Here is a 25,130-nt window from a genome sequence, read left to right as displayed (position 1 = left end):
CATGGCTTCCTGCGGGCCTGGCCATAGCCTCACCCACCTGTCTCAGACCTGCGCGTAACTGGACTTGTACTCTTGCTGCATCAGAACCCTAGGGCAGGAGAGTGCAAGTGATGACCACATGATGTAGGGCCTGGTTGTTTTTCTCCACACAGAGGAAAATACCAGGAGAGTAAAGGAAAGGGCTGAGAATTTTCTGAGCAGAATTTAAACATTCACAGTAGTGTCAAACTATCTGCATAAAAAGTTATAATGTCTCAGAGTCGTCCTTCTCCACTCCCCCTCCTTCGCAGACACAAAGTCTGATTAACAAACCCCTAAAATGGACACCTGAAGTTTAAGTTAACCAAACACTTACAGCCTGGTGAGGCACAAGTCAGGTTTACTTTTACATTAGCTGTTTTCTGAAGACTAGGGTGCTTCTAGAACATTCACACTTTGTGGTCAAGCTTCTGTAGCTCTGAATTTGCCAATCCAGCTCCTATCTTCTGGGATATGCCATTCAACAATTAAACTAAGGTGACCAGGCTATGGGAATTTTCATGCTAACAATCTTGCCTAAAACAGAGATCACCCGTGAATAAGACAAGTGAAGAAATAAGATGATGATGATGATGATGATGATGATGATTTGAGACAGGGTCTATGTAGACTTGGTTGGCTGGAACTTGCTATGTGGACTAGGCTGGCTTCGAGTTCACAGAGATACATCTGCCTTTGGGATGCTGCAATTAAAGGTGAATGCCACCACACCTGGCTAGAAGTGCATTTTATTCCCTTTCTTCAATTTCTTCTTTATTTAAGAAGTTAGGCGTGTTTCTGATAGTAATTTTAAAGGATGACAAAACTTTATTATATATTTTATTACAGAATTAGAAAATGTCAAAAAATAACTGTTTAGGACCACAAAAAATTAAGAAGGAATATAACAACTGATTCATCAAAAGGCATTCTAGCTGCTGTTAGCATAATTTTTTTCCCTCAGATTATGAATTTCTATGATTCCAGCTGAATACTTTTGACAGTTTCCTTAAGATATGATTTTGATTTATTTTTTCTTCAGTATTTCTGTCATTTCAGGAACCACCTGCAAAACAAACAAAAAAGCCAAAACCGTAATTAAACAACTTAAGCCCTCTCTGAGATAAGGCCACATAGCTCTTGGGGAGGCCACAGAGGCTAAAATCATGGCCAATCTGTTCAGCAACAAGTGCCATTCAGGCACACGCATTCCCTGCTCACTCGCTCTTCCTCCCACCCCTCGTGAGATGGCAAATCCTCTGTGGGGAGAGCTCACCAGGAGCACAGGCTGTCAGGGTCTAGAGCCAACTTCTGCCCAGATGCCTTTGATACAACCACAAACTTAGACATTACTAAGAAGACTGAGTAGGAGGCTCAGCTCTTCTCTCTGGGGCTGAGAGCAGCGAGCCCCCTTTCCCTTCGTACTTCCCCAGCATCCTCCCCACCTTCACCGTGCACCTCCCTTTCCTTCAAGCCTGCACACCAATGTCACTCCTCACAACTCTCAACCTCCTCTAGCACTTGCTCTTTCATTCTTTTTTTATGTTGTGCTTTGTTTGTTTTTTGAGACAGGGTTTCTCTGCATAACTGCTCCGGCTGTTCTGGAACTCGCTTTGTAGCCCAGGCTGGCCTCTAACTCACAGAAGATCCTCCTGCCTCTGCCTCCCGAGTGCTGGGATTAAAGGCGTGCGCCACCACTGCATGGCTACTCTTTCATTCTTGCATTGCACACTTCATCAACATTTTGTTGGCTTTCTCACCATATGTTACTATTATGTGGCACATTCAAATGAACTCAACATTCAGTATCATTGCTTTTCACTAAAATATGCTGTGGGGGGTCAGCAAATAAACCACAGCAAGTGCAAATGACTGGGCTAACGCCTGTCCTAAAACACAATTAACTTTGACCCTTAGCCCTGTCAGGTCAGGCTATAACTAGAATGTGACGTTTGGACAGCAGAGGAGAGCCGACAGTAAGACTAGGATGCCACACAAACACTCCGAACAACAGCCGGGTCACCTGTGTAAAATATCAATTACCCCGTCTTTCAAAGGGCTGTGAGCTGCCCTAGCTCAGAGATCTCCACTGACCGCTGCACTGATGAATGCAGCCTCTCAATTATTTAAGAGAGCTACATTTCCACAAGGTGGAAATAATGCGTTCCTACAAAATTTATTAAGGAAATTGTCGACATGTTGTTTCTTCCGAATGTCACTTTGTCTCCAGCCTATTAAAAGGCCTGTGTTTACCATGAAGCCAGCAGGCATTCGCTCAGGGCAGCTCTAAGTGCTGGCACCACTTCCCCTGGCTTTCCTCAGTGGAGGCACCATGAGCTCATGCCAGTCACAGGGATGACATGCTCCTCGAGCCTCACGTGGGACCAGCGTGTTTCATGAAAAATATGCCATAGCACAACATCTTTCCCCAGGAGACCAAACATTTAGAATATATAAAAGCCCACCCTACAGAATGTCCCCTAACCAAACTCCCCACAGAAGAGTCAAGGGGACTTTCTCTAGTCATCATTAAATCAACAATAGACTTTACAAGGATTCTATATAATCCATTAGGAGGAAATGCTGAATGTAAAGGCCCAGGCATACTGAAAGACCTAGATTTTTACTTTTAATCTCCTTTAGACATTTCAGAAGCAGCCAGCTCTACTCAGGAAATGCAAATCAAAGGAGACTTGAATTTAAAAAGAAGGCACTCTACTGCCATAAACCCATGATGAACGTGTTCCCCTTAGAGCTGGGAGACAACTCTGGGTATGGGATTTCTCTTCAGTGTGATGGAAATGTACTGGGATTAAAAGATGGCTGCACAGCTCTATGGATATACTAAAAATCAACAAACTTTATATTAAGTTTGTTGTTCAATTCTGTTACCAGAAATACACTCTAAACATGGTCATCTTATACCAGATGTAGGAGAATAAGAGAAATAGGACTACCTGCTCCAAATTAAGGAGTTTTTAAGAAAGAAGAGACCAGTGTAGCCTAGGAAAAATCAGAACATCATCCTAGAGAAGAAAAGGAATCTGGTTGAGAGAGAGAGAGAGAGAGAGAGAGAGAGAGAGAGAGAGAGAGAGAGAGAAGAAGAAGAAGAAGAAGAAGAAGAAGAAGAAGAAGGAGGAGGAGGAGGAGGAGGAGGAGGAAGAGGAGGAGGAGGGAGGGAGAGAGGAGGGGAGAGGAAGAGAGGGGGAAGGGGGAGGGAAGGGAGGGAGGAAGGGAGGGACAGACAGACAGACAGACAGACAAACAGCCATAGAGATAAATACTGGAGGTTCAAGAGGTAACAGAGTATAATGGCTGTGTTGGGCAGACAGGAGGCCTAACAAATCCACCCATGGGAACACTATGGTCTTTTCAATAGAGGGAGCAGGGCGACTGGGAATCCACATGGAAAAGAATGAAGGTGGGCCCCTATCGCATACCATATACAAAAATGTACTCCAAACAAATCAATGACCATAACCACAAAGTTGTTAGAAGAAAACCTAAGAGTCAACCTGTATTACTTTAGGCTGTCCATCGCCTCTCAGATACAACAAAAGCACAAGCAATGAAAGGAGCAATAAACAGACTGGGTTGCATCAAAATCAAAGCATTTGTACATCTAAAGAAGTTATCAAAAAAGTCAAAATAAAGTGGGGCATGCTGATACCACCTTTTATCCCAGCACTTGGGAGGGAGAGGCAGTCAGATCTTGAGTTCAAGCTCTACATAGCAAGTTCTAGGCCAGCCAGGGCTACAAAGTGAAACCCTGTTTCAAAAAACAAACAAACAAAAATAAATAAATACAAAACAAAACCCTTTACTGAATGGGAAGAAGTATTTAGAAACCATAGATCGGATAATGGCTTTATATTGACAACATGCAAAGAACTCAACAAAAAGTTAAACAGCCTAACCAAACCAAAGACTTCCGATATAGCTCAGTGGTAGAGCACTTGCCTAAAATGCATGAAGCCCTGGTTTCTGCCTCTCGCACCAACAAAAAGGAAGCAAGGGACTTGGGTAGAAATGTTCAATACACATCTTTTCATGTGCTTGAATGTTCTTAACATCATTAGTTACTGGTGAAAGACACATTAAAACTACAACTGAGATACTACTTCACCCCTAGGATGGCTCTAATTAAAGGAACAGAAAATAACAAGTGTGGATGAGGCTGTGGAAAAAACCTTATACACTGCCATCAGGAATGTGAAAAGGAATGTGTGACCTCTGTGAAAGCAGTCTAGAAGGTCTTCCAAAAGCTAAGATGGAATTACCATATGACTGGGCAATTCTGCTCTGTGTGCATGCAAAGAAAATGAAAGCAGGGATTTGAACATATACTTGAAGCCCAATGATTACTACGGTATATTAGGAAAAGTTTTCTTAGGTATAACACTTGAAGCATAGGCAACATAAGATTAAAAAAAAATAGACAAGTCAGACTTAATCAAAACTTAAAATGGTTATACTATAATGAAAGTGAAAAGGCAAATTCAGAATGAGAGACCACAGTGGGAATCATACCTGATAGGGAGCTAACTTCCAGACAGACAAACAATTTACAACTCAAGAACAAAAAGGCAAAACAATGTAAAAACACAAGAGTCAATTCTACAGAGAAAATATGTAAGTGGCTAATAAGAATACAAAGAAAATAGTTAACAACATCAGTCACCAGGAAAATACAAATCACAACTGAAAGATGCCACTCCACATCTACAAAGACCTGTATAATCAGGAGAACACAGTAACAGGTGCTAGAGAGTGTATAGAGGACTCAGAGCCCCATATCCTTCTACTGGGAATGTAAACTGGTACAGCCGCTCTTAAGGCAGATGGACACACACTTCTACAGCAATTCCATGCTGAGAAAAGAACTCCAAAGAAATAAACACCATTATCTATATAGAAATCTATATATGGATGAGAAATCTATACATGGATGCTCATAGTGTCATTATTCACAATAACAAAAAAGCAGAAACAACTGAACGAACAAACAAATGTGGCATATTTCAGTGATGGATGCTGCTTGTCAAGAGAAAAAATAAAGTACTACTAACACGTGCATGGACAAGGCTGAAACCTGAACCTTAAGTTCAGGGAAAGCAGCCAGAAAGATCACAATATTAATGATTCCAGCTATAGAGAGAGGCCAGGATGAGCAAGCCTGTTGACTAAAAGTAGATTTGGGGAGCATGTACCATAGTGGTTATGGGTACAGGGTTTCTTTGCAGTGGAATGGAACTGTATTAACATTAGGTTAGCTGTACAGCAGCATGACTAGCCTAACAATAATTAATTATTGTTTTTACATTTATCTACATTTATTTTGTATGTAAGTATGTGGATGCATGCACATTCATGATTATGTGCGCAGAAGTCAGAGGACAACTTTGTGGGGGCAGGAGTGTATTCTCTCATTCCACCATGGGGGTCCCAGAGATCAGGTTGTCAGGTACGGCAGCAAGTGCATTTACCTGCTGAACCATCTTACTGGCTCTAATTATACATTTTAAAGATAAACTAAAAATTGTTTAAATTGCAAGTCTGTGTGAGTGTTTGTGCACATGAATGCAGGTGCCCACAGAGGCCAGAAGAAAGTGTTGGATCCTCTGGAGCTGGAGTTACAAGGGGTTGTAAGCTGCTGATGTGAAAGTTGGGAACCAAACTTAGGTACTTGACAAGAACAGAATGTGCTAAGCCATCTATTTAAAAAGGGCAAATTTTACAGTATAATTATTTTATATTAATAAAGCCTTTATATTAAAAAAAAGCAGGTGATGTTCAATGTCCTGTCATTCTAATAACTTTTATAATATTTACCAATTGCTTTGAACACCTACTATATATCTGAACAGGAGAAAATACAAACAGGCAGGCTAATATTTACCACAGACTGCTGCAGATGCAGTGTAATCACAATCTTAATTAATTACCATCTTTAAGGTAGGCAGTGTAATATTTACAATACTTATGGTGAAGGTGACATTCAGCAAGATTAATTTGGCTGAGATAGTATAACTAGTATGAAGACAAGACAGAATTTGAATTAAAGCTCTTAATATATCATAGTATTTCTGTTTGTGTCCTAATTCAAAATTTTTGAAGGGTGAAGCTGTATAGAGATAATAAAATTTCTCTTTTGCAGGGCTAGGAGTGTAACTCAGTGTAAGAACACTTGCCTAGCATTTGTAAGACTCTGACGTTAATCCACAGCAAAACACACACACACACACACACACACACACACACACACACACACACACACACACACCCCTTCTTTTCATACTAGTTCCCTCTCTCACCAAGACATCTCAGTGGCTAAACAACTCCCCTAACAGTTTCACACCTAGGTCAAACAGGAGCAGCTAACCTACATGAACTCCAGGTTCCTGACGCAGAACCTCAGCATCACTGAATTGGGTTATATTTTTCCTAAGACAAGGCCTAGGCCCTTTAGAGGGTCCCTTGAGTAAAGGATGACTTGTGCTGAATAAGAGAACAGCCTCCTAGTTTTTCCATGCTGTCTGAGCCAATAGTGAGTGCCATCAAGCAGCTGAAGGGTCTCAGGTCTATTTCTCACTGCCTGGAGTCAGTCCGTTTGCCTTGCCTCTATTCTCAGGCTGCAGCCTCCCCAATGTGGCGCACACTCCCTTAATATAGTTCCATGTTGGGGATTCCTATTCTGGCAAACCCATTTCTCCAAGGGCTGAACACTACTCTCAGAGTGCCAACTTCTGCATGAATGATTCTGCACAGGCAGACCAGGGTGACAAGAGGAGGCTAAGCCAAGCATGAGCTGTGTACCTTTAAATGTAGCTAAGTACATTTCAAGTGATCATCAACTACACTTTGCTAAGTAAGTGTCTATGGTTAAAGCAGTCTTTCTCACGGAGAAGGCAAACACACAGAAGTAGTAGTGTAAGAATGCTCACAAATGAAGAGTGTTTAAAATGGGAGGAAAACACATTTTCCTTAAACCTGCCACATGAGAAAGGCCTTCACTTTCAAATTTAGTAAACAGAATATTCTTGTTGAGCCAGTTCAACTGGACTTGAGTGCCAACTCTTCCCTGAAAAGGCCTCATATCCTCAGCAATCCCTGAATGAAGAGCTTGATGCTCATTTCTTTAGTGTATCTACCAAATGTGGTCCTAGGTTCTACCTATGGTGTCACTTTACACGATGCTGATTCAGTATGTGATACACCAAGAGGCGTGGATATTTTACAATTTGGATTTCTTCGAAAGAAGAAAGCTGTGTTGCATAGTAACATCACAAAGCTGTTAGGGAGACTGCATTTTAAGTAGGACAAAATTATGTAATCTATTAACAGCATGTATACAGATGCACAACACACATTTTTGTCTATCGTTTCATCCTTGACAAAACCCACTGGATGGCAATGTTGGTGACAGCAATCCCTTTTAAGGCTAGCTTACCTTAAACAAATCTGCGACTATCCCATAATCTGCCACTTGGAAAATCGGAGCTTCTGGGTCTTTGTTAATAGCCACAATTGTCTGTGAAGTGAAAAGAGCACAGTGATGGGTGTTCTGTTTTTAACTTCCCTCTTACAATACACTAACAGTCTTTATAGATCTCTCAGGACAATTGGGAGCTTCACTGCCAACACTACACATATAAGAAAGTTTTGGGTAGTATTGTAGTAAAATATTTACCACTATTAAAATATCACTACTGAGCCCATCTCAGAGTAAAGAGTTTAAAATTATTATCCTCTTAAAGCTCTTTCTTAACAAGAAAAAAAAGTTTAATTTTTAGATAAAATAGTGACAAATCTATAGCCCAAATCATAATGCTTGTAAACTTTTGTTTCCTATATATTCTATTCCATTTGTTATTCATCCTGGATCTGTTGTGAGTATATAAAAGCTATCTTGCCAACCTATTAAAGGAGAACTTTAAAAAATTTAAAAGTCCTTATGTATGCAGCAAATACATACAATAAAACAAGTTACTGGGGCTCTTGTAAAAACTACCAAAGATTAGCCTTACCTCCTACAGATGCATTCTTAAATATGAAAGGCTGTGGCATTACTTACAAAGTAGGAAGAATGGTTTGGTATTTCCCATAGTTGTTGTGAATACCATTACAATTAAGTAAAGTTAGAGCTGGGACTCAAATGCAGTATTATTTTAATGGATGGTGGATTATCATAATTCAGATTTCTAGAGGTGAAGTTAAATTTCTAACTACGTGTCACTGTATCTTGAGAAATCCACTGGCATTATTTTGATGTAGTCTGGCTTAGAATAAAGATTTCAGAACATGTCTAATTCCCCTAGCAGGGCTCCTGAAAGGGACAGTAGAACATGTCAGAATAACAGATTGGAGCTCAGTGTGGCCTTGATGTTGGCCAGCTCAGAGACAATACACGAGTTTCACATGTGAGTTTCAAATTCAGACTTGTGAGGACAAACATGCCTCACAGGCCCCAGTTTTCACTGATGCTTCTGTTCTGGGAAAGTGTACCCTGCTTCACAAGCTAGAAGCAGAGATTTATTTAATTGATGATGGTTAACGATTCTCCTGGAGGCCACCTAGTCAAACATCTGACAGTTTAATCATCTGAAAGCTTTTTCATTCCACTACATAAAAGTTATTTTAAAAGCATGAGCACATAACTATGGGCTAGGAACCACAATGATATTAAAAAGAGAGTGAATGGATATACTTTTCTGGATTACTAAAATAATATTCTTAAATTATCAACTGCAAAACTGCTATGATAAAGTCTTGCTTGCTCTCAATAGCTCCTTGTAAATTCAAGCTTTTCCTCCTCCTGTTTTAAATGCACACATTGTATTCAATCATATCACTATGTATATAGTTCAGTATACTGACTAATTTGCTATAATAATCCAATCTCGCCGGGCGGTGGTGGCGCACGCCTTTAATCCCAGCACTCGGGAGGCAGAGCCAGGCGGATCGCTGTGAGTTCGAGGCCAGCCTGGGCTACCAAGTGAGCTCCAGGAAAGGCGCAAAACTACGCAGAGAAACCCTGTCTCAAAAAAACCAAAAAAAAAAAAAAAATAATCCAATCTCATATCCAACTACACTATGATGCTAATTTAAAAAAACTGCAGTTCATAGTCAATGTAATTATCAGATTTAAGCCATTCTAACACCTCATTTTAGAATTGTTTTGTTTTGTTTTGTTTTTCAAGACAGGGTTTCTCTGTGTAGCTTTGGAGCCTGTCCTGGAACTCACTCTGTAGCCCAGGCTGGCCTCAAACTCACAGAGATCCGCCTGCCTCTGCCTCCCGAGTGCTGGGATTAAAGGCTTGCGTCACCACTGCCTGGCTCATTTTAGAATTTAATAAAAATTACCACTAGAAATCATTGGCTCCCCATAAAAGACAGAGATAATAGTAGTTAATACTTTTTATTCTGTTACCCTTTTTTTTGGAGCCAAGGTCTATAAACCAGGCTAGCCTTGAACTGATATTTTTCCTGCCTTAGCCTCCATGGTGGTGGGAATGAAGGTGTGCGTCACCACATCTGCTGAGTTACTTTTTATTCACTTAGTCACTTAATTACGTATCTGCTGACTGGGTGAAGAGATGTCACCACTTGAGTTTATTCTCACAGATTATTCCCCAACTGTGGTCTCCATATTCCAGCTGTTCCTGGCTTGCTTAGACATGTACTATCAAGTCTGTTTTGTTTCCCTCAGCAACTAGTCCTATTGCCAGGTGAAAGGAATTTTCACCAGGATCTTCTTGGCACACATAATCTTTTATTTTAAAGAAACAGTATTTTAAACACATCTGAATTGGTCTAGCTAAAAATGTATTTTAAGCTTCTGATACTGGAACGGTTGTGTGTGTGTGTGTGTGTGTGTGTGTGTGTGTGTGTGTGTGTGTGTGTGTGTTAATGCATAAGTCACATTTTCCCCACTGGCACTGCTTTGTAAAGAAACCTGCCATCCAACTGTGAAATCTGACTGGGTCTGAACCAATTCATTTAGAAGCTACAAAGACATAGTGCATGTATTTCTTCAAGTTAGAACTTAAGCCTGTTAAAAGTTTTATTATCTTTTATATCCAGCTTCCATCTGAATGGATAAATGCAGGGTTTCAGATGCATCTCTGCCTTCCTGAAAGATAAGTTCATAATTCAAACTGTACATTATTATGCATGAGTTAATATGTCATACTCTGAAATATATGTTCAGAGTTATTACAGAGGCCTTGCAAATGTAGTCCAAGTAGTAAGTTAAAATCAAGTATTTTGACTACACAGTGCACCTTCAACAATTTCAAAGGTATTAAGATTGCCCAATACTCTAACCCAACACATGTCAGTCACACATTGCTAACAACCCAGAAGAAGGTAGTTCTAATAGGTCACCAAGTAAAGATGACAAGAGAATCAGGGACCAGAACCTTATTAAGTTGCTTAAGCCTCACATCTTCCACCCAGATTGTCATCGCTGAAATGGATACTGGTGATTATCTAACACCTACATTTGGGAGACAGAGAAACTGAAGCACGGGCAGACAGGGCCCAGCACACAGTAAGCTTGGCTTAAAGTTCAGCTGTGCCTTGGGATAAGCTGCCCCTCCCCACTAACAGTACACCTCAGGCAGGGCATAGCAGCTTCAATCTCTCAGTTCCCAGATCTATGTTAATGTGAAGTGTTCAAGTACACACTCTAGCTGCATGTATAAAGAAATGTGAAAGCTTTTCCTCTTAGCTCTCCAATTACTGCACATAATTACCTTGCTGTCCTTCATCCCAGCTAAATGTTGGATGGCTCCAGATATTCCAACGGCAATATAAAGTTCCTGAAACAAGAGACCACATTATTAATAAGCATTTATATAACACTTTTGAGGCAGAGTCTCGGGTATCCCAGGCTGTCTCAAACTTACTACCTAGCTGTGGATGACTCTAAAATTCTAATCCTCTTGCCTCTACTTCCCAAGTGCTGATATTACAGGCATCCACCATCACATCTAGTTTATAGAGAGCTGTAACTGAACGTAGGGCTTTGTGCATGCTAGGCTAGCACTCTGCCAACTATGTGCTACATCTCCAGCCCTATAATACAAACTGTATACCATTAGCAATATAAGTCTTAGGCAAAAGATAGTAAAATGAATTTCCCAACATGCACCACTTAAGTCATGCTTTTCTTCTCCAATTTCTGTACCACAGCTCTCTTTTTCCAGTGAGTTCCTATAGTGGTGATGGTATAAAAATACATATACACACACTGAACAGTTACAATGCACTAAACACTGCTCAGCATCTCACAGCAGCCATCCCAGTTTCATTCTGGCACCTATGGCACTCACGTGGGTATCATTGTGCAACTAACATATGTTGTATCTACAAGCACACATTGTAATATTAACATATAAACACACATTCAAACATATTAAAATAGATTTTTTTCTTGTTTGCCTTCTCACAAAAGGATATTTATGAAAATGGTAATTAGGATCTCCTAAATTTCCTATTTATAAAGGTCAGGAATACAAATTAGTGTCAAGTATGTGTATGTTCATAGACCAATGGACGAATGGATGGGTGTTCACACACACACACACACACACACATACACACACACACACCTTGTTGAATAATAAAAAGTAACAAATTTCCTGAAAGCATTAGGTGAGGCTCCCACATGGGCATTTCTGGGTGATGGCATCTGCATATCTTCCACACAATCTGCCCCCAATAATTAGAAGGAAAGCATAGCCAACTACTGTTCTATCTCCTTATCTAAAAATTTTAAAGTACCAATGTTTGAAAATTAAAACTACCATCATGGAAGAGTGATTTAACAATCACCTAATTACAAGAGCTTAGCTGCTCCATTTTGTCTACTCAGTATAATTACAACTTCAACTGAGAACCTTTTCCCACCCATAGACTGGCATGCCCTGGCTTGGATGGCAGGGGCACTGACCATGTAACTAGAACATTACGACTTTTGGGTGAGTAACATGCAGGAAGCACTGGAGGTGGCTCTGCCATGCTTACTTTTGTTACAAGGCAGGCACTTCAGAGCCACTGGCAGCATCAGGTGGTCTCACCTTGTTTATTCTATTGCTTACGATCTCATTTAACTGCTCACTATATCAGACATTTATGAGCCCTCCAGTGTTATGATAGTTCATAAAACCTAGGCGTACATGGACATGCACAGGTCATTTTCCCTCCTGTGGGTCTTAGTCTACTGGTGCTCTTTCAGCAGCCTCCAGAGTACTCTCAAGAATAGCCAGAACTGAATACCATAAGCAGAGAGATCCTTCAACTGTGATGCAGCCCCTCTAGTACATTGGTAGCATAACCATGAGCCTTCTCTTTAAGAGCATAAAGTGTCCAACTGCTTTCAGAATAGCATGGTGCCTCTATGTAACCTGAAAGCAGTCTTGTCTCCATAGTGAGTTAATCAAGTTAAAAGGAGCTGAGCTTGTTTTCTGAACCAGTTGTACCAAGTTGCCCCAAGTTATTTATTTATTTATTTATTTTGATTTTTTCGAGACAGGGTTTCTCTGTGTAGCTTGCGCCTTTCCTGGAACTCACTCTGTAGCCCAGGCTGGCCTCGAACTCACAGAGATCTGCCTGGCTCTGCCTCCCGAGTGCTGGGATTAAAGCCATGCGCCACCACTGCCTGGCAACCCAAGTTATTTTTATAAAGAGACCATTACTATCAGTTGTGAACAAAACTGTAGTGTCAAAGTGCTATGGGAGCTGTGCCTCCTTTTCTCTAGCCTGCAGATAGTAAGAGATATGTGCCTTAAAGATTGTGTGTTGGGATGAGAGGTCTACCACAGAGAGTAAAGGTGACTAGCTAATACATGTTCGGTCCTGAATGCACCAGTACTTGCACAGCTGAATTACAGTGTGGTAACACACCCAGCTGATGTAATGATGTTAAAATTATTCAGACAGAAAATGTCTCACTAGTCACTCTTCCTGATCACTCTTCTATGCAGATTCTCAAAGCAAGCATTGGATAAGATCAATAGTACTATAAGTGAGTTTTTCTGACATACATGTCTGCATTAAAATTCAACACATCTTAAAAGCTCCATCTGTAGCATGAAACGCTAATAAAAATGTTAGTTCACTCTGGCAATAAATACGAGCATAATATAAATAAGTCTACTTTGAACTTCTGCATCCTTCAAATGAATTCCATTGCTTTTTATCATAAATGTACCAAGGAGACAACAGAATGTTGTCAATCTAAAGCCAATCCAAAACAGGTGCTTCAGGTTATCTAAGACCAACATCAACAGTCCAAGGGATCCACCTGACCAATAGACTTCACTTTGTTGTCTAAAAGTACTGAAATAAGACCTTAAGAGAGAGAGAGAGTTGGGGATTTGGGCTGCTGTGCTGAGGCCCATGGCTTTCAGGCAGGAAGAGAAGCTTTCTTCTTCCTTTTAAAAAACATGTTCAGGCAATTAGACTAATATCCTAGGATGCTTCCTCTGGCTTCAGAAAGCATTTTTCTGTATTTCAATGATAATAATTAGTATGTACAAAACTCTACAGATGCTAATTTATAGAGCACTTCAGATAACTACTTCACAGCACAAGGCAATCCCTGCCCTGAGGCACTTTCCTTCTAAATCAGTGAAATAACTGGGAGAGAAAATGAGAGATGTTGAAGGGAAGAACAGCAATTAAGGGTTCAAAAAGAGGTGGGATTAGAGACAGACTCAGACACTGGAAGAGGGAGGTGGCATCTTGAAGCTAATCCTAGGGGCTTTAATAAATGTAGGAAGAGAAAAGGAATAGGGAGAAGGAGAAGGGAAGGGGGAAATGAAGGAGAGAGGAAAGAGGAGGGAGGGAGGAAGGGAGGGAGGAAAGGAGGGAGGGAGGGAGGGAGGGAACAAGAACATGAACACAAAACCAGATCCACCACACAGCGGGTAGCAGTATGGGTTGGTTACTCTGCAGGGAAGAAGTAAAGCCACAGGAGAGAAGGGCCAAAGTGATGTGAGAGAGAGATGGCAGCAATAAACCTGACCCAAAGAAAGCACTAATTCTTTTACTTTGTTTGCTAAACAAAAACCAAAACAAAACCCTAGACCTGTAGACCCATCCAAGGAACTCAGGGGCTGAGAACTTACAAAGGACTGTGAGTCAAACACCAAGTCTCGGATGCTGCTCACAGATGTGCTAGGGCACTGCTGGGGTCAATAACCCAGGCTCTGGAGACTGTTCAGATCCGAATCCATTATTAACCTCTCTATGCCCCTGCCATTTGCTCGTCTCAAAACTAGGATCATAACAATTCCTACTTCTTAGGATTATTGTTGAGGTTTCGGTCTTTAGCACAGTACCTGGTTTTCCAATACACAATGATCTCTCACAGTCTGAAATCTGTCAAACCTTACTTCTCCAATCTCACTGGCGAACTGGGTGGAGTAGCCTAGGGGGCCTCAGGACTACTGTGTACAGGGTACACTGATCAACTCTGGAGAAAGGCACCATTTATGTCAGTCACTATTAATCTACATTTTTATTACAATAGCTTTCCAACAGATGGCAGCTCAGGAACTTGAGAAAAGAGTACTTTATAATTCAAAGGGACAGCCATAATGCCCTGTGATGCAAATAATAAAATGTATAAATGTAGCAGAATAGGAGAGAGTTCAGTGGCAATGGTTAGCTGACGTTTCTCTACTTTATGTGTGCATGTGTGTGCTGCACAGCCTAGAGGCTAACACTGGGTATCTTCTTCAATCCTTCTTCCCTTTATTTTTTGAGACAGGGTCTCTCATTGAACTTGGCTGGGCTGGCTGGCCAGCAAGCCCCAGGGATCATCCTATCTCCACCTCCTCAGCACTGGCATTACAGGTATGCAATGTTTCACACGGCTTATTTTCTGTTATAAATATATTTTAATTCATCCCCTGGGAATCCAATAGAATCATATAATGTATTTTAATCACATCCACTCTACTCCCCCTATACCCTCCCAACCACATGTTCTCTTTTTTAAAAACACAGAGTCCAATTAGTGCTGCCTGCAGGACCATCTACAGGAGCCTGAAGAATTCTAATTCTCTCTCCCCCAACAGTCATCAATTGCCAGTAGCTCCTCAGGTAGGGGTGGGACTTGATGAACCCCTCCCCCGTCCATGCTGGAATTTTGAGTGGCTTGAGCTTGTCCAGATTTTGTACAAGAACCCACAACCACTGTGAATTCATGAGTGCAACTGTCCTGTCACATCCAGAAAACACTGTTTTGTAGCAGTCTTCCCCAATCTCTGCCTCTAACAACCTTTCTGGCTCTTCTTCTGTGACGTTCCCTGAGCCTTGGAGACAGAAAGTATGACATAGATACATCTCATTTAGGAGTGAGCAATCTAGTCATTTATTCTCTGCATTTTGAGCTGTTATGAGTCTCTGCTTTAACCACCATCCACTGTAAAAAGTTTTTCTGATGAGGGTTGAGAGATGCACTATTCTATCAGTATGAAGGTTAAGTACTTAGAAATAATTTGATATGACATCCACTCAGTAATAACAGTAGTAGGTTTTCCTCCATGACCCATGACCTCCCTAGTCATGGGTTCTTGACCCAGTTTACAGTATCAGGGCATGAGCTGCGTCTTGTGGAGCAGGCCTTAAAGTGGCTAATTACCCCTTCCTCACCCCCTAACATTCATGACACTACTGTATACCAATGTGTGTATCTTGCCAGGCCAGTCATTATTATAGCTCACAGGTAGCTCACTAGATAAGAGTTGATGGTTTTTCTCCCGTCAGCCTGTATAGCACCTCTAACACTATAAAAACTAGCCAGGAGGGAGGAAGCTTCTACATCAGCTTCTACCTTGATTTCTCCATGTCCTGTGACCCAAGTATGTGCTGTCTTCCACATCAGGGTTGTACCATCACATTCTGGCGGGGAATCAAGAACAGTGGTAATAGCTTGAATTGCTTGGATGTATCAGGGGAACCCTGACCAACAACTTGAAGGGGAGTATCCCATACCTGGCACTGGGGCCTTCACATGGGTGCTGGGGCTTGAACTCAGGTCCTCATGCTTGCATAGCAAGCACTGTACCCACTGAACCATCTCCCCGTTAGCTGATTTTTCTACTGTAGATGTTGTTAGCCCTTACAGGTCATATAAAGCAGACACACTGCCCTTGTCCTCCAGAAGCTTACCGTCTAACACCACAGCTTAGGCAAACTCATAATAAAGGAAAAGGGCAGAAAAGAATGTGACAGCTCTGGTCTCCTATGTAAACCTTCACTTCTTGATCCACCACTGAGAAGTACAAAGGCCTTTAGGAGCAGGAAGCAGATGGAGGGCAGCGTTTTTACCCTTTTGCGTCTCTGTCCCTACTTTCTTAGTCCTTCAAGCAACACTCACATTTCTATGGTTCTAACTCGATATACGTAAGGGTGACTGAAGGAGACCTTAGTACTTCCACAGAACTCTAATGACTCCAATGAATTCAATGTGGTCACTGTCCTCTGCAATGGTCTGGCTTTGTCAGGAAGTCAGTAGCACTCACATCAGTGATTCAGATGGCGAGCTGGAATTCTAAGGGATGTAATCTGAGCACTGCTTCTCCAGGGAGGCTGAGTGCAGGGGCTAAAGGGAAGGAAAGCTGTCTCCTCCTGACAACACTGATTGTAGCCTAACGCTATTAAGCCTAAAACAGAGATATTCAATATAGATATCTCGTAAGCCACATGTTTAAAATTTTTAGTCAGTCATGTTATGGTAAAAGGAAACAGCTGAGACTAATTTTAATAATATAATCTCAATTTAGACTAACCACATTTCCAGTGGCCAAACCCACACATGGCTTACAAATCCAAAATAATCACAGAATAAATTAAAGAGGAGCTTTTCATAAGCTCTAGGACACTGTGGGGTGTGGTCGAGAGACAGAACTAATGGCTGTTACTGGTTCTAAAAAGAAAGGCTAGCCATACAGGACAGCAGCACAGTGGGAGCCAACAAGAGGCACCAGTGAGTGTCAACCAACCAACAGAAATGCACCAGAATTCTGATAGCAGGGACCACTGTGGGTAAACCAAAAGTGGGGGAAATTCTACTGGCTTCCTATGGGAAGTTTACACTCTAAAAAGCAATTCTCCAACTAGTAAATAACACACACACACACACACACACACACACACACACACACACACATACATATACATACATACATACATACATACACACACATATATATTCTAGAGGCACCTGAAGAATCTATCCTCGAAGCCCGATGCCCTCAAAATAAGGACCTAAAGCATCAAAAAAGTTAACATGGAAATTTAAAAATATCTGAACTGGAACACCAAAAAGGGAACAGTATATCACAATGTGTGGGACTTGGCTAGAGGGATGGGTACAAATGTATCAGTCAGTTAAGTTAGACTGTTTGTCTAAGTTCCTAAACAGTGTTGCAAGGAAGTTGGGATGAACTGTGATGCAAATCCTTAACACTATGCATAAAAAATATATATAAAGCTGAAACTAAATTAGTTTATAAAACATGAACTCATGAATTTTTTTTTTTTTTTTTTTTTTTCTGGATCTGGGACAAAGTTCTGCCTGGAGCGAGCAACTTCAGATCTGCCTTACTTTAAACAACGGAGAATAGAGAGATTTAAACATTTACTTTTTTGTTTATATAAAATATGGATATGAGCAGAGTGGTTATATCTGGAGCATTCAGAGCAAAAAACTAATTTGGTATTGTTTCTACCCTAAAATTTAATCAGGTTTTAAATTTCTTTTCTACCAACAATCTCTCTCTCTCTAGATAAAGTGGAGGAAAGAACATGAAAAATTACATTGTGCCAAAGGAAAAAAATTAAAACACATCATATAAACAGTTCTTATTAAGTAAATTCAGAGAGTCAGTGCTATGCACTCAAGTACAAAATCCTCACACTGCCTGAGACAAAAGCTCTGCAGAAGGGCGAACAACTTCAACCCTCTTTACTCAACAGCTACAGGCAGAACCTACGCAGCAACTGTTACAGCTCAACAGAATAAAGACACATGTCAGGTGAGAATAGAAATGAATTGTCTCAGCAATAGCAAATGCCTTTGAGGAATAGATTGAACCATATTTTCTAATTACTGCAAGCATCCTATGCATTAACATTGCTATATTTCATACTGCTGTTCATTTTAAAAAGCCAAACTATTTTCTGTTTGCCAAGTTGTATTTAAGACTTCTTCTTGGAAGAGGCTCCAAAATGCAAAGACAACTAACTAACTATGGCTCTTTTCTCAAGCAGCCCTCTGCCTATATGACAAAACGGTCAGCAGGATTGTGGCTAAACTACATTTTACATGAATAGAAGTTGGACTCAGTCTCTCTTTAGAGCTGAAATTCTGTCTCATCCATAATTTCCCATCAGGTTAACTCCCTGTACTGAGCCTGCCTCAAGGCTGACCAGGAGTCAAGACTGCATGCCAATCACACAGTTGTGTGCTGGTGACATGCCAGCACCACACTGTTGTTTGTATTATTTCACTGACCTACAATAACTTTACAAGGAAGGAACTTTCTCATTGTATAAAGAGAAAGCAGAGACTAGGGCAGGTTTACTGAGCTATCTGAAGCCATACACACCTAGTAAAAGGCAGGCTTTTTATTCCTAGCTTTATTGAGGTATTTTTGAAGTCATTTATGTGGAAAGTATGCAGTGTAACATCTTGGCATACGTGTGACTATACAATGTTTACCACAATCAGCTGGTTAGCATACTTACTGCCTCATATCATCACCCTTTCCTCCTCCTTTTTTTTCAGATACTGAATACTTATGATTAACTCTCTTAGGGCCAGAGGTATAACTCAGTCGTAGACACTTGCCTACATGGGCAACACTCTGGGTTTGATTCCTAGCACTGAAAAAGATACTTTGTAATGTACTCTCAACAAATTTTAAGTATCTAACCTTGTATTAACTACAGTCACCATTATCATTCTGGGTATCAGATCTCCAGCACTCATTGTCTTTGACAATGGAAACTTCATAACCTTTAGCTATGCTCTCCTCACTCATCCACGCCCACCAACCCCTCTCTACTCTCTCAAAAGGTAGGCACTTTTTCTATGATACCATGCTTGACTAAAACTGGTTACAGTACCATAACATGCTTCAACTGAAGTCACCAGTCATCTGAAACTATAGCAAATAATACACCAACCATAGAGAAAATCCCTGGAACTTATGAGGTCAGATGGGACTAACCCGAAGAAGTGGCAAGACTGAAGTTACTGCTATCTTTATTGTTAATGATGCTTATTTAATTTATGAAACCTGTATTGAAAACTAGCTGATAATTTTTGGTTAACTATCAATGAAATCAGTACCTGGTCCCAGACAGCCATTAAAGGGAAATGTCTGGAAGCAAAGCCAATGAGTGGGTACTTTGTTACTTAGTAGATGGACCTGGTGCTTATTAGGGAATATGTAGCTGTGGCTTCTCAGTCACAGGTTCTCCAAACCCCTAAGTCCATCCATAGATAGAAATTCCCCATAGGCTTTTATAGCCTACTTTCTTTTCCAAGAGGCCCAGGGAACTGGTATCATCTTCACAGGCAGCCTACTTACAAAATGCTGAAAGCTGGTCATGAACTCACGACATCTATGCCACCACCTTCCAAGCTGCTGGGGTGATAACACCATGCCAGGCTCAAGGCTTTAGGAGTTTTATTTATTTTTATTTTTACTTTAAACTTGGATATGAAATGTATTATAATATATACTTTGAAAAACTAAATACAAACAAAAAAAGAAATAAATTTTGCCCTTGACCTTTTTAGTATTTTTAGTTACAGGTTTCAATTATACAGTATGTATAGGACCTAAGTCAAGTTTTCCTTAAGGAAATGTTTTCACATTAAAATATGATTTAATTACTTTGCAATGAAACGGTTTTCCTTAACCTAGTTTGTTTCTATACTAATTCACATTTTTTTCCAATTTGAAGAATATACTTTTAGTATACCTAAAATGACAGAAAGTCAAGTATGACCTTGTACATTTGGCCAAATCTACTCACGTGGTTAATTCATATTGAAATGTTTGAATATAAGGAACAGAAAACTTAGATAGAATACTAAGATACAAAATCAAGTCTATTATAAAGCTTTTCAACTTAGGAAGTCACATATAAAGTTTATTTTGACCACCAAAATTATTATCAGCAAATATCTAAATGGATCCAAGTCAAAATATGTAATATTTTACTTATATCTGTAGAATCTGAGAGCTGTAAAGGACCACTGTGTCATATATTTTAATCAATAAAATAAATCTAGGTTACAGGAAACAAAGCTGGCACTGGAACCCAAACCCCGACCTCCAAGCAGTAGTACTCTTCCCATTTACCAAACTATTCTCTCCCCAAACTTCTAGAAGCCAGGCTTTCTTTCTTTTCTTTTCTTTTGATTTTTCAACCCAGAGTTTCTCTATGTAGCCTTGGCTGTCCTGAAACTCAGAGATCTACATGCCTCTGCCTCTTGACTGCTGGGATTAAAGGTACATGCCATCATGCCCAGCTAACAAAGGCTTTCTTGATACTTAATCTATCAATACTCAGGCAATTTCTATAAAATAGCACATAAGAGCTACAAAGCAAATGGAGGAAACAGTTTGGCAGTTTTGCAAAAGTTACACACAGTGCGACTCAGCACTTCCACTCTTAGGTCTAGATATACAAGTAACAACAGAGAAGCAGAGGAAGAGAACCAACTCCACATACCAGTTATGGTGTGTGCCCACATAACACATCATACGCAGACAACAATAATAAATAATCCTTAAAAAGAAAGCTATCCCCTTGAAATCTTTATACAATTTTCCACCTTCAAAAAACTTAATTTGGGAAACAGGGGAGGGGGAGATGGTCCAGCAATTAAATCACTTGCCTTACAAGCATTAGAAATAGTTTGGAGGGGCTGGAGAGATGGCTCAGTGGTTAAGAGCACTGGCTGCTCTTCTAGAGGTCCTGAGTTCAATTTCCAGCAACCACATGGCTGTTCACAACCGTCTACAATAGGATCTGATACCCTCTGCTGGCAAGCAGAGCAGTCATACATAAAATATAAATAAATAAAACTTAAAAAAAAAAAAAAGCTGGGCAGTGGTGGCGTATGCCCTTAATCCTAGCACTCGGGAGGCAGAGGCAGGTGGATCTCTGTGAGTTTAAGGCCAGCCTGGTCTACAGAACGAGGTCCAGGACAGGCTCCAAAGCTACACAGAGAAACCCTGCCTGGGGGTGGTGGGGTGGGGATTTAAAAAAAAAAGAAAGAAAGAAAGGAGGGAGGGAGGGAGAGAGGGAGGGAGGAAGAAAAGAGAGAGAAAGAAAGAGAGAAAGAGAGAAAGAAAGAAAGAAAGAGAGAGAGAGAGGGAGGGAGGGAGGGAGGGAGGGAGGGAGGGAGGGAGAGAGAGAGAGAGAGAGAAAGAAAAGAAAGAAAGAAAGAAAGAAAGAAAGAAAGAAAGAAAGAAAGAAAGAAAGAAAGAAAGAAAGAAAGAAAGAAAGAAAGTTTGGATTTCTAAAAAGCCATGTAAATGCCAGATGGTCATGGTGGCCCACCTGTACCTTCAGCCCTGGAGACAGAGGCAGGGATCCTCAGAACAAGCAGGGTACTGGAACTAGCCTCACACACAAGCTCTGGATTTGATTGGGAGATTCTGTCCAATGAATAAGGTAAAAGAGTTATTGAGAATAATTTCTGACACCAACTTTAGGCCTTGATGAGCACTTGTATCTACACACACATGCCCCCTCCCCTCCCAACATATATACATGCAAAACAGAAAAAGAAAAAAAAACTTAATGTGGTCCATCAAGATGGCTCAGAGGAAAAGCAATTGCCACACAAGCCTGACAACCTAAGTTCAAACCCCATGCCCCATGTAAGGTAAAAGGAAAGAAAAAATCCAAAGTTGTCCTCTGACCTCCACATGTACACCATGGCACATACAAACCCATAATTACAAAGCTGAATTCTAGAATCTCTGGTTTTAATATTCTTTGAAATTTCACATGCAATAACAACAGGGGAAGCTGGGTGCAGTATTTAGAGAAATTCCCTGCATTGTCTTGTCAACTTTTCTGTAAACCTAGAATTATTTTAAAAACTATATTTTAAAAAAATGATTTCACACTCCTGTTTGTGTGGAGCTCAGAGGACAACTTTGGGGAGCTGGTTCCCTCCTTCCACCATGGGGTTCTGGGGATCAAACTCAGGTCCATCAGGTTCGGCAGGAAGTCCTTTACCCAGTGAGCCATCTCTCTGGTCCTAAAACGTACAACCTGAGATGGGAAGGTCAGATGGAGTTACGCAAATCCTCTTTTAAGCATCTTCTTAAAGTTTTGTTGTTGTTGTTGTTGTCTGTTTTTTTCAAGACAGGGTTTCTCTGTGTAGCTTTGCGCCTTTCCTGGATCTCGAGTGGAAGGCCTCGAACTCACAAAGATCCACCTGTCTCTCTCTGCCTCCTGAGTACTGGGATTAAAGGCGTGTGCCACCACCGCCCAGCTGCACTTCTTAAAGGAAATGGAATACAGCTAATACTATGGAGAAAACAATCATCAGGAGGAATATAATAAATCTCCAATCCATCTAAGTTAACTAGAGAGCCTCTATTAACAGTGGTTCTCAGCCTTCCCAATGCTAAGACCCTTTAATACATTTCCTCATGTTGTGGTGACCCCCAACCATAAAATTATTTCATTGTTACTTCATAACTGTGATTTCGCTACTGTTATGAATCATACTGTAAATATCTGATCTGAGATTCCTGTGGGGGGTCGCTGCCCACAGGTTTAGAACCACTGCTCTAAAATAATCTCACTTTAAGGAAATGGGCTGGGCTGGTGGCACATACCTGCAATCACAGCATCTGAAGTGGTAGAGATAGGAGGATTTCTACAAGTTCAAGGCCAACACCAGACATTCAAAGTCAGCCTGGTCGACATAGTAAGTTCCAAGCCAGCCAAGGCAATACATTGAGACCCTGTCTCTAAACAACAAAGAAAGGAAATGGAACACATACTACCATCCTCTTGGGGGGGGGGGGTTGTACTATTTCCAAAATGCTGTTTGTTTAATATTAACATACAGTTAAACCAAGTTGTTAACATTTATTTTCTTTTTGGTTTCCTGAGAATGGTGTTGCTTGAACACAGCTGGCCTGGATCTATATCCTAAATTAGCCTTGAGTGTGTCTGCCTCAGCCTCTTACAGGAGTATGACACCCACCACATTCAGCTTTAACTTTTTTTTTTTTTAGCCTCAAAGTAAATCCAAGTGCTGAATTACATGTGCTAAATCCACTGGCTGTATTTCCATCTGGTATAGTGTCTTATATTCTTTGACACTAAAATGCACACATATCAACTTGACACCATGCACAAAAAAAATTCATTTTTGTATGAAAGACCCCCAAAGTACACAGTGTTGGTTTTTCAAAATGGAAATTCAGAAGTTTTATTCCTTTTGAGTTACCACATCAAGATGGCTAAAATAGATCTGCTATCTACTCTAATTGATTTTCATGTCAGCTGTTAAATTAGGTTGACTATGTACAAGACATGTCAATCTATCATTCAGTAGCATGCTTTTAAGCAGATAAATGGGGCAGAAAAGGGGGGCATGTATACAATAGTCTGAAATTTAAATAGTTTAACTTTATATAATAAAGTGGTAATGGGTAAAAAAAAAATCCACTGATCCAAGTCCTCTGGAATAAATGTAAAAAAAAAAAAATCAGCCTGATAAATTTTAGCTGAGAAAACAAAGATATATCTAGAACTGCTAACTTTTGGCAACTGCACAACCAAACAACATATACATACAAAACACAACCTATAAATGCTGTGCCTTCTCTTTGTCACTTAAGCTTCCCTGGAAGGGCTTTGATCATCCAGGCCTTGTAATTACCTTTTAAGAAGCATGCTTAGGGTGTTTTCTGGACTGCGGGTCCACACAGCATTTCTCTTTGTCCTCTTGGGGACAGAACATCAATTGCTTTCAGCCAAATGCACTCACATATGAATATTTTAGTACAATTTAATGCTTCTATACCAACCCCAAAGGAAAAGCACATCAATTTGTGAACACCGTTCTCTTGGAGCTAAAAGCCAAGCTAGATAATGCAGTATGAAAGCGGTTGTCAATCTTCAGCTTTTTAGCAAGTTAGAGGACAGCCCATCCCATAATCTCATTCCCAGTTGTATACAAATAACTCTATAAAGTTTGTTTCCACACTGACTTTTCAACACTAGTGAATTTTCAAAACAAAGGTCAGAGACAAAATGTACTGTCTTGGTAAATCATCCTAAACTGCTTATTCATTTGGTAACTTTGACTCTATTCACTTAATCTCAAAATTATAAACAGGAAGTTGATCTGTGAGTAAAATATCAAAATACAGACAAAGTAATCCACACCTACTAAGACGCTGTACCAAGTGTAAGGACACACTCCCTGGCAACAGAGGGTAGACTCTAATAATCATAGCATGCTTATGTGTTTGGATGGCTACAAAGGGCAAGTCAGCACCATCAAATAGATCCCTGAGAGCAATCCAGAAGAGGAACTTCTCCCAAGTACATCAAGACTTAAAAAGTCATAATAATTAAACCTAGTCTCAGTGTAAACCTAAAACTCTGAACCTCAACAAGTATTAAATGATAATAAAATCCAATGAGCCTGACAAATATCAGAGAAATAATTTAATAATTATTCATGATTTCAACCACAAAATCTTTTAAGAATTTGTAGGGGCTGGAAGGTGACCCAGTGAGTAAGAGCACTTGCTGTAAAAGCAAGAGGATCTGAATTCAAATGCATAGTACCCATGTAAAATGTGGGCATAGTCCATGCACCCTGTAACCCTAGCACTGGTTAGTGGATACAGGCAGATCCCATGCTTGCTGGCTAGCCTACCTAATTGAAGAGGGGGAACTTCAGATCTAGTTGAGAAGACCTGTCTCAAAAGTTAAGGTGAAGATCAATAAAGAAAAACAAACGGTATCTTCTTCTGGTCTCCACAAGCACATGTAGGATGCACACCCCTATATGTTAACACATGTGAATACAT

The 25,130-nt window shown here is 40.4% G+C and overlaps 1 protein-coding gene across 1 annotated transcript in view; it reads right to left on the bottom strand.

Annotated features, from left to right (window-relative positions):
* Nucleotides 1-816: 816 nt before the first annotated feature.
* The window catches only part of Etfa (electron transfer flavoprotein subunit alpha), a 61,887-nt gene continuing 37,573 nt past the window's right edge, over nucleotides 817-25,130 (bottom strand). Inside the window, exons 10-12 of the mRNA XM_028865016.2 lie at nucleotides 10,776-10,841; nucleotides 7,469-7,549; nucleotides 817-1,084 (exon numbers count right to left, since the gene is read on the bottom strand). Coding sequence (XP_028720849.1) covers nucleotides 1,046-1,084; nucleotides 7,469-7,549; nucleotides 10,776-10,841 — 186 coding nt within the window. The 3' untranslated portion in view covers nucleotides 817-1,045. The remainder of the gene's footprint in view (nucleotides 1,085-7,468; nucleotides 7,550-10,775; nucleotides 10,842-25,130) is intronic.

Source organism: Peromyscus leucopus, chromosome 7 (assembly GCF_004664715.2).
Source record: "Peromyscus leucopus breed LL Stock chromosome 7, UCI_PerLeu_2.1, whole genome shotgun sequence".
Lineage (NCBI taxonomy): Eukaryota > Metazoa > Chordata > Mammalia > Rodentia > Cricetidae > Peromyscus > Peromyscus leucopus.
The sequence above is the reverse complement of the archived record's forward strand: the minus strand, read 5'-3'. Positions and strand labels throughout refer to the sequence as shown.